At 39.6% G+C, this 10,495-nt stretch overlaps 1 protein-coding gene across 1 annotated transcript; it reads right to left on the bottom strand.

Annotated features, from left to right (window-relative positions):
• Positions 1-8,232: 8,232 nt before the first annotated feature.
• On the bottom strand, positions 8,233-9,052 carry LOC138881818 (uncharacterized). Its single transcript, XM_070162098.1, has 3 exons — positions 8,796-9,052; positions 8,477-8,594; positions 8,233-8,370 (listed from the first exon to the last, which is right to left on the bottom strand). Exons 1-3 carry the CDS (start codon positions 9,050-9,052, stop codon positions 8,233-8,235), a joined length of 513 nt encoding a protein of 170 aa, XP_070018199.1.
• Between the last annotated feature and the right edge of the window lie 1,443 nt (positions 9,053-10,495).

Raw genomic sequence — 10,495 nt, 5'->3', positions numbered from 1 at the left:
GCTGAATCTTTGCCATCATGGGGGGAAATGTTTGGTGGTGAGGATGGATGACAAGGCTAGTCAGCATTTCTGGCTTGATTATTTCTTTGTCAAGACTGAGGTCATAGTGTCCGTCGCCGCAGGCTTCCCTAAGGCTTCGAACCCTACTCGTATCTGTTTACATTTTTTTTGTTTCCAATATTTTCCTTACTGTGGGTCGGTTAATCGACTTTCCCTTTTTTTGCAGCTACTACTCGACCTTTTTAGATGGTGACCTATATTGCCAATTGGGTTAGACAGGCTCTTTCTCATACGGAGGGGAATACGTGATTGATTGAGTTTTTCTCAGAGATTTAGGCCATCCCTTCCCCCCGCAAGTAACTTGTTCCCCACCATCGACGTCGTGGTTTCTTCACCTATGTCTGTTATCTTTCTTGATTTTTCCTTTTCTCGTTTTTCTTTAGCTTCGGTTAGGGGATCTTCGAGGAGGTCGAGAGCTCCCACGCCCATGTTCCAGAAGAGGAGGGACAATACACCTTCAGTTTTTGCCCCCGCATCGACTACGGTCGATCCTGCCTTCATTCCAATTCCACCCATCGCCACTTCCGCCTCCGTTTCTGCTCCGGCTATTGAGACTTCTGTCCCTCTTTTATATTCACTAATTGACGAGGACGGTGAGCATTTTCCAAGTGACGTAGATCTTCAACCTCGAAAGAGGAGGTCTGTAGATGTGGGTGACAAAGTCACTCCGGCCGTTGATGCGACAGAAGAGGGTTTTTCATTGCATGAGATAGCGATGATTTTTGTGAGCGATGATGTTGAACTGAGTCTCGAGGCTCCGAGGCTGGTGAAAGTTGTTGTAGGCGTATCTCTTTATTCCGAGTAGATAGAGACCGGAGGGGGCCTGCTGACGTCCTTGACCTTTCGCAGCGAGAGGAGGCTTCAACCTCTCGGAAAACTGCGAACGCTTCTTTGCTTTTCGATGATAGGGGAAAAAGAATTAGTGATGAGGGCAACGAGTTAGGTTCCGACGTCGATGCGGACGACCTGAGAATGATTAAAGAGGGACTTACCCAACTTGAGGTATGGTTAGAGGGGGGTTCGAGGACTATCGTGATCCCTATGGATCGTGACTTGTTGCTAGACACTGAGGATGTAGTCCCTGCCCTAAATCCTCTTTGTTCCTAAGTTGAGGGTAAGACCCTTAAGGAAATAAATGACGGTGCCCTATCGAGGAGCATTGTTGGCCTCGTTCTTAGGGTGAGTGTTTGTTATACAAACTTTTTCCTATTTTAGAGCATTCAAAGTTCTAACATTTTTCTCTTCTTTTTTGGTTTGCAGATGGTGATTTTAGAAATTGAGAGCGCCCGGAGGGAGAAAAGTCGTAAAGAGATCTTCGTGAAGCTGAAAGAGAAATAACTTGAGTATCGCGGCAAGTATCAGGATCTCCATAATCGGTTTTGCAAGGGCGACGCCCTGCGGGCCCTTAGGGAAGATCTGCAGAAGAGGGACGAAGAGTTGGTGCAATCCATAGAGAAGTACATCGTTCTTGAGGGGATGTTGAGAAGTAAGGAAGAGGAGCTTGAGGTTAGCAGGAGTGTAGAAACCCAATGCAGTGATCTTCAAGCTCATGTGGTCGAATTGCAAAGGCAACTTGAAGACTGTTGGTTTCAGTTTGAGGCCCTCAGCTGCGAGATTGCCTAGAAACAGGAGGAACTTGAAAGTGCGGAGTCCTCTTGTGCGAACGCTCGAAGGAAAGTGGAGATGTTCGAGTTGACGAATATGACTCACCAAGCCGAGTGGGAAATTGATCAATCGACAGCAAGAGTTAAGGAAGACCGGCTCGAGAAGAGAATCGGGGAGCTGAAGAAAGACAACTCCATCCTTCATGATCAAGTGACCGCCCTAGAGGCTGATAAGGCTAAACTACTTGCATGACCATACTCTTCCAACACTTCTGATTTTCCCAACATACCTCAGGAGTTATACGAAGAATGGTTCCATGCGAGGCCCGGTTAGATGTGTTTTGGGATTTACATGTAGTGGGATCCATTCCTGAGGTTGTCCTCGAGGATATCCGAGTTAAGGCTCGTGAAGCTCGAGTCGCTTGTGGATATGATCCCGCTATGCCTTAACCTAACAAGGAGGATTGGGAAGAGGATGTAGACTAGCTTGAGGAGGACATCTAGTATGATACCGCTTATCCTCAGGGCGAAGGTGGAGGGGGTGCTGGGGGCCGAGGTGGTGAGGTCGCAGAGAGCGGTGATGGCGAGGGCCCGTAGTCTTTCTCTTAGACTTTTTTGTGTATTTTTGCCGTCATCTTTAAGAGCCCTTGTAATGAACTCTATTTGTATATGAATGTTTGAGTTGTTTTCTGCGCCTTCTTCCATACTTGTTACTTGTTTCCGCACTTGTGTACTTTGCTTTTGTTGTTTGCTTGTTATGATTTCTGCTCTTTCTATTGTTGTTGTCTTATAGTTGGTTGTAGCCTTGTTGGCGAATATTTATAGGTTGTAGCTGTCCATTTGTTTATATAGGTCGGGTGTGCCTCTTTATTTACATTTGGATAATAGGTGTTATTTGAACTTGGTTAATTTGGTCTTTTGCCAAGTAGTGACCTAGGGCCGGTAGGTGTTACAAGAATGTGGTCGAGCTTAACCTTTTATTGAATCGTGGCCAAGGGTAGATAAGTGTTGTTCAAACATGATCGAACTTAACCTTTTATTAAGATGCGACCGAGGGCCGAAAGGTGTTGTTCGAGCCGGGTCGAACTTAGCCTTTTATTGAATTGCGGCCAAAGGCCGATAGGTGTTGTTCGAGATGGGTTGAACTTAACCTTTTATTAAAATACGGCTAAGGGCCAAAAGGTTGTCATGCCCCGAACTTGGGCCTGGACGCAACACGACACCCGGTGCCTAACTACATGTGATCGAGCGAACCAACTAGTTGGCTGAATCAACATATGATATCATAACATACTGAATGCGGAAGATAAACTAACACATGCTGATATACTGAAAGTATGGATGATATAAATCAAAGTGCGGAAATACTAATACAATTCTGAAACATATTTGTAGCCAACATAGCTTAATATGAAAAGCTTGCGACTCTGTCTAGCTGTTACTCTATCTATGAAGCCTCTAATGAAGTACTGAAATATACTGACTATCTGAAAATACTGAAGACTATAAGGTAATAATAATGCCTCGAAAGAACTGGGGATCACCAAATAGCTGGTACGAGAATCCTAGCGCTCTGAATCGTCAACCTGTAAATCATTACCTGCATCACGAGATGCAGGCCCCGGGAAAAAGGGACGTCAGTACAATTGAATTGCAATGGTACGTAAAGCAACTAAAAGAAAGAATTATAAATGTTGAAACTGAAACTAAGCTAATAATTGAGAATTGATAACTGAAATGATAACTATTGAAACTGAAACTGAAACTGAAACTGAAATGATAACTGATAACTGATAACTGAAATGATAACTAATAACTGACATGATAATTGATAACTGAACATAACATAGGAAGTAAAGATATGAATACTCTCTCTTCTAAATGATGAACCACCTCTTTATCTGAATAAATAAACTGCGGCCTCAGACCCAATATATATGTGCACAAACTGTGGCCTTGGGCCCAAGTATATGTATACATAACTGCGGCCTCAGGCCCAAAGATGCATAAAGCATAAATTGCGACCTCAGGCCCAAAGATGCATAAAACATTAACTGCGGCCTCAAGCCCAAAGATACATAAAACATTAACTGCTGTTGATACCCAATTTTTTCCTATATATTTTAAATATGCATAAATACCCTCAAAATATCATATATATGCATGCACAGGATTTTTATAAATTTTTCCATAATTTTAAGGGTTTAAATTAATTTATTTTCTCCCATTTTATTCATAAAATTCCCAATAATTATTTCCCAAATTATTGTTATGATGATTTATTCATTTAATTTCTATACTTATACAAATGTGGTTAATATATTTTTTATGCATTTTTATAATTGCATTTGGTATTTTTTAAGCCAAATTGCATATAATTGCAATGTTAGCCCATTTAGTGTATAATTACATTTTATATGCGTAAAATTGGTTCATATATTTTTAAATTTATAATTACATGTTTTAAATCATTTTGGAACATAAAATTAATTTTTAGAAAACTATTTATTATTTATTATAAATTAAATAGGGAAAGTGGCTATTTAAATTATAGCCGGATTTGGCATTTCAATTACAGCCCAAATTGTACCCAACCCCAACCCAATTTCTTATTAAAATACCCGACCCAGACCCTATATACACTTACCCCAACCCAGAACCCATCTACCCGGTCAAATCGTGACCGTTGATCTCCTAGATCAACGGTCCATACGATCCCTTTCCTTTTTTTAATTCAAAAGACCTCCTAACCCTACCTCATTTCCAAGCCCCCGCCGCCTGTGAATCCTCTCGTCTCCTCTTTTCTATCAACCTAACCCTAAATCCTCTTCAACTGCCTCCCTTCTCCGGTCTTCTCCGGCGACCACTCTTCAACCCCAAGCCTCCAATGGTTCCTCCATCGCCTTGCTTATCCTTTATGAGGCCTTCAAGGGCCCTAGGCCATGCCGACTTGTATCTAGGGTTGCTTTTTTGGCTGTTCATGGCTTCTCCGGTGTGATTTTGGCCAAAGTCACACTATTTTTGTTTTGATCTTTGAAGTTTTAAGCAGGTTCTTCTATCTCTATTTGGGTTTCCTTTGAAACCCTAACTTTCGTTTGTATCTCTTAGATCTGGGCCATTTTTAAATGATTCAAGTTTGTTCCTTCTATATTTTACACTATTCTCAAACCTCTTTTGAAAAGTCATCAACTTTAAGTTGTTTTTACTTTCTATAAAGTTAGGGTTTCTCAGAGTTTCTTCTACACTTGTTTACACCGATTTTTCTTTATGTTTAAACCTCTATCCTTTGCATATCTCGACTGATTCTGTGTTTCTACTCCTATTTCAACTCGTCTATGTGAAGGAGGGAATCTCAAATGAAACTCAAATATTTTATTTTCCCTTCATTTCCCATTCACCCTCTTTTAAGCATTAATATACTTAAAAACCCAATAATCCCTACATGAATGGAGAATGGCTATATCATGGAAATATGCATGAAAAACTGTATGATTCACAAGCAAGGATTAATTGCATCTGGATAAATAGGTTTCCCTTTGAACTTTCCGTAGTGAACTTATGTCGGATATACTCGATCAATCGGTAGATTTGATATCTGTGAACCGTCGAACTTTGGTGTATACCTAGGAAACCATAACTCATACAACTAATTCTTAACCGTCTTTGGTTCTCATTTTTGTGTTCGTTTCAGCCATGAACACCGCCTGGTTTCATAAGTGCATAGAGAACTAGCTTTGCAAAATTCTCCTTGAAGCGGCTAACACTTCACACTTACATAGGTGATTCCTAAATGTGTCATCTCGTAGATACACTATTTGATATACCCCGTATCAAATTTAGAAATCATTAAAAAGCCTTAATACTTTATCCTTGGTACTGAACATTGTCATCACGAGAATGGACCAAAATTTTAGTTGACAATGTTGAACCGTCATTAATAACTTTGTTTGATCTCCTTGAACCTAGATCTTGGGATCTACAGTCTTCTAGGTAGAGTTACCGCCACAATGACTTGTTCTCGGCCACAATCCCATTCCCCTTGATGATTTCTCAACTACCTCTCTAGTTAGGCCTTTTGTAAGTGGATCCGACACATTATCACTTGACTTTACATAGTCAATCATGATAATTCCTCTAGAGAGTAATTGCCTAACGGTTTTATGTCTTCGTCGTATATGATGAGATTTACCGTTATACATAACACTCCTAGCCTTTCCAATTGCCACTTGACTATCACAATGTATGCATATTGGTGCCAACAGTTTGGGCCAAAATGGAATGTCTTCCAAGAAATTCCGGAGCCATTTAGCTTCTTCACCGGCTTTATCTAAGTCTATGAATTCAGCCTCCATTGTAGAGCGGCAATACAAGTTTGTTTGAACGACTTCCAAGATACTACTCCTCCACCAATAGTGAATACATATCCACTTGTCAACTTAGAATCAATTGATCCGGTGATCCAATTTGCATCACAATATCCCTCAATGACCGCAGGATATTTACTGTAGTGCAAAGCAAAGTCCTAGGCATGTACTAAATACCCCAAAACTTGTTTCATTGCCATCCAATGAGATTTGCCTGGATTGCTCGTATATCGACTCAATTTACTTATAACACAAGCTATATCTGGTCGTGTACAATTCATGATATATATTAAGCATCCTAACACACGAGCATAATTCAATTGTGATATGCTTTGGTCTTTGTTCTTTACTAATGCAAGATTCATGTCAATTGGAGTCTTTGAAACTTTAAAGCCCAAGTGCTTGAATTTTTCAAGTACTGTCTTAATGTAATGAGATTGTGATAATGCCAGACCTTGAGAAGTCTTATGGATCCTAATCTCCAGAATTAAATGAGCAACTGCCAAGTCCTTCATATCAAACTTGCTAGTTAGCATACGGTTAGTAACATTTATGTTGGCAATGTCATTACTCATTATCAACATATATATCGTCCACATATAAGCAAACAATGACTATGTGATTTGGAACATTTTTAATGTACACGCATTTATTACATTCATTTATTTTAAAACCATTTGACAACATTGTTTGGTCAAATTTCGCATGCCATTGTTTGGGTGCTTGTTTTAGTCCGTAAAAGGACTTAACAAGTCTACATACCTTCTTTTCTTTGCCTGGAACCACAAACCCTTCAGGTTGTTCCATGTAAATTTCTTCCTCCAACTCTCCATTTAAGAAGGCCATCTTAACATCCATTTGATGAATTTCAAGACCATAAACTGCAGCTAACGCTACTAACGTTCGTATGGACGTAATTCTTGTAACTGGAGAGTATGTATCGAAATAGTCAAGACCTTCTCGTTGTCTATATCCTTTGACCACAAGTCTTGCCTTATATTTGTCAATAGTGCCATCATCTTTCATTTTCCTCTTAAATATCCATTTAGAACCCAACGGTTTATAACCAGGAGGATGATCAACCAATTCCCATGTATGATTGTTTAATATAGATTCTATTTCACTATTGACCGCCTCTTTCCAAAACAATAATTTCGAAGAAGACATAACTTCCTTAAATGTTTGAGGCTCATTCTCCAATAAGAAAGTCACAAAATCTGGTCCAAATGAAGTAACATTCTTTGACGTTTACTACGTCTTGAATCATCCTGATTAAATGTACTTTCTTTTGTTTCTTTCTGAGGTCGTTTAGATCCTTCACCAATCGACTCACATTCCTTTTTATATGGATATATATTTTCAAAGAACTCAACATTATCTGATTTTGTAACCGTATTATTATGAATGTCAGGATTTTCTGATTTATGAACCAGAAATCGATATGCTTTACTATTGGTCGCATATCCTATGAAAACACAATCAACGGTTTTCGGTCCTATTTTTACCCTTTTGGGTTTAGGAACTTGCACTTTTGCCAAACACCCCACACTTTACAATAATTCAAGTTGGGCTTCCTTCCTTTTCATTTTTCATATGGAATGGATTGTGTTTTGCTATGGGGTACTCGATTTAGTATTCGGCTATCCATAAGAACGGCTTCCCCCTACAAGTTCTGTGGCAAACCAGAACTTATCAACAATGCGTTCATAATCTTCGTTAATGAATGATTCTTTCTTTCCGCAATCCCATTGGATTGGGGCATGTAAGGGGCCATTGTTTGATGAATAATTCCATATTCTAAACATATTTGTTCAAAAGGAGATTCATATTCACCATTTCTATCACTTCTTATCATTTTTATTTTCTTGTTAATTTGCATTTCAACTTCATTTTTGTATTACTTGAATGTGTCTATTACTTCATCTTTACTATTAAGTAAGTAAACATAGCATATCGAGTACTATCATCAATAAAAGTTATGAAATATTTCTTTCCACCATGAGATAGTATTGACTTCATGTCGTAATCTGTGTGAATTAAGTCTAAAGGATTTGAGTTCCTTTTAACTGACTTATAAGGATGTTTAATATACTTAGATTCCACACATATTTGACATTTTGATTTGCCGCATTCAGATTTAGGCAATACTTCCAAGTTAATCATTTTTCGCAAGGTTTTATAAATGACATGACCAAACGTATATGTCATAATTCATTTGACTCAAGTAAGTAAGACGAAACTGAAATTTTATTATTATTCTCAACAATCATTACATTCAGCTTGAAAAGGCCCTTAGTGAGGTAACCTTTTCCTACAAACATTTCGTTCTTACTTATTACAACCTTATCAGAAACAAAAACACTTAAAGCCATTCTTAACAAGAAGTCCAACAAAGACTAAATTCTTCCTAATCTAAGGAACATGAAGGACGTTGTTCAAAGTCACCACCTTACCAGAAGTCATCTTCAGAAAGATCTTCCCACATCCTTCAATCTTGGCGGTTGCAGCATTTCCCATAGAAAGTGTCTCTTCAGGTCCAACAGGAGCATATGTTGCAAAGGCTTCCCTAACAGCACAAACATGGCGAGTGGCTCTAGAATCAATCCATCACTCCTTAGAATTTTCCACCAGGTTGCATTCAGAAAGCATAACACACAAGTCATCAACATCTTCATGATTTTCAACCATGTTTGCTTGACCCTTTTTCTTGTCTTTCTTCGGAGCACGACACTTTGTAGATTTGTGCCCAACTTTCTCACAGTTTTACCAATTTCCGTTGAACCGCTTCTTGCTTGGGTTACTTTTCGATCCAGAAGCATGCTTCCTCTTTCTCTTATTTTGAGAAGTATCCTCAATAATGTTTGCTCCCATTATTGTTGAGGTTCCACGACCTCTCTTTTTAGCAGCTTTGTTGTCCTTTTCGATTCTCAATCGACCAATGAGATCTTCAAGGGATATCTCCTTGCATTTGTATTTCAAATAATTTTTGAAATCCTTCCACAACGGAGGCAACTTCTTAATCATCGTTGCTATTTGGAATGCTTCATTGATGACAAGACCTTCAGCAAGGACATGAATAATCACTTGCAATTTCTAGACTTGGGTAATAACAGACTTGTTATCTACCATTTTGTAGTCCAAAAATTTAACGGCAACAAATTTCTTCAACCCGACATCTTCAGTTTTGTATTTCTTTTCAAGCGCAATCCACAGTTCTTTTGACGTCTCCACGCCACTATAGACATTATACAAAGCGTCCTCTAGTCCGCAAAGAATATAATTCTTGCACAGAAAATTAGAATGCTTCCACGCCTTAATCACGAGAAAGCGTTCAGTATTTGGAGTTTCATCGGACATCATAGGAACATCTTCCTTGATGAACTTCTGCAGACTTAAAGTTGTGACGACCCGGCCGGTCGTCTCATGAGTTACCGCTCTGTTTCCCCCATTTTTGCTTCTTATTGCTGTGTTTATTGGTATTATGTGTTATCGGGTTGGTTGGCTCGGGTTTAGAAAGGTTTTGGTGAGGTTTGAGACACTTAGTCTCTTTTGATTGAGCTTAAGTTGGAAAAGTCAACCGGATGTTGACTTATGTGAAATAGGACTCGGATGTGATTTCCGATGGTTCGAATAGCTTTGGGAGATGATTTGGGACTTAGGAGCATGATCGGAATGTGTTTTGGAGGTCCGGAGTAGATTTAGGCTTGAATTGGCGAAGTTGGAATTTTGGCATTTTCCGGTTGATAGGTGAGATTTTGAGATAGAGTCGGAATAGAATTCCAGGAACTGCAGTAGGTTCGTTGTGTCATCTGGGATACGTGCGCAAAATTTCAAGTCATTCGGATGTGGTTTGATAGATTTTTTGATCAAAAGCGAAATTCGGAAGATTTTGGAACCTTAGGCTTGAATTCGAGGTATTTTTGTTGATTCGATGTTGTTCGAGGTGTTTTGAAGATTCTTATAAGTTTGGATAGTGGTATATGACTTGATTGTTCTTTTGGTTGAGGCCCCGGGGGCCTCGAGGTGATTTCGGATGGTTGGCGGAAAGTTAGGAATTTGGAAGTTGCAGCTGAAGCTAAGTCTGTTGTCATAACTGCACTTGCGGCTAGGGGACCGCAGGTGCGGGCTCATAGAAGTGGAGATGGAGCTACAGATGCGGCCAAGAGGGGATCAGCTGGAACCGCAGAAGCGGCTAAAATAGCGTACCTGCTGTAGCGCATGTGCGAGAATGCGATCGCAGATGCGAAAATAGACCTTTAAGTGAAAACCGCATATGCGGTTGGTTGGAGCGCAGAAGCAGAAATAGGACCACAGGTGCGGAATCCCTGGGTCAGAAAGTATATATTTCATCCTTCACGATTTTTGAGCTATTCTTCACCATTTGCATGCGAGTTTGAACTTGAGGGAGCTATTTGAAAAGGGATTTCATAGAGGTAAGGTTTTTGGATCCTAAACTCGTTCCTATAG

This window comes from Nicotiana sylvestris, chromosome 11, assembly GCF_000393655.2.
Source record: "Nicotiana sylvestris chromosome 11, ASM39365v2, whole genome shotgun sequence".
Taxonomy (NCBI): Eukaryota; Viridiplantae; Streptophyta; class Magnoliopsida; order Solanales; family Solanaceae; genus Nicotiana; species Nicotiana sylvestris.
The sequence above is the reverse complement of the archived record's forward strand: the minus strand, read 5'-3'. Positions and strand labels throughout refer to the sequence as shown.

Coding starts and splice junctions, on each gene's coding strand:
- LOC138881818 (XM_070162098.1), bottom strand. CDS start 9,052: ATGATTAAGAAGTTGCCTCCGTTGTGGAAGGATTTCAAAAATTATTTG. Junction 8,595..8,795: donor AAGCGGTTCAACGGAAATTG/GTAAAACTGTGA, acceptor TTGTGCTGTTAG/GGAAGCCTTTGCAACATATG. Junction 8,371..8,476: donor TGAAGATGACTTCTGGTAAG/GTGGTGACTTTG, acceptor GTTTCTGATAAG/GTTGTAATAAGTAAGAACGA.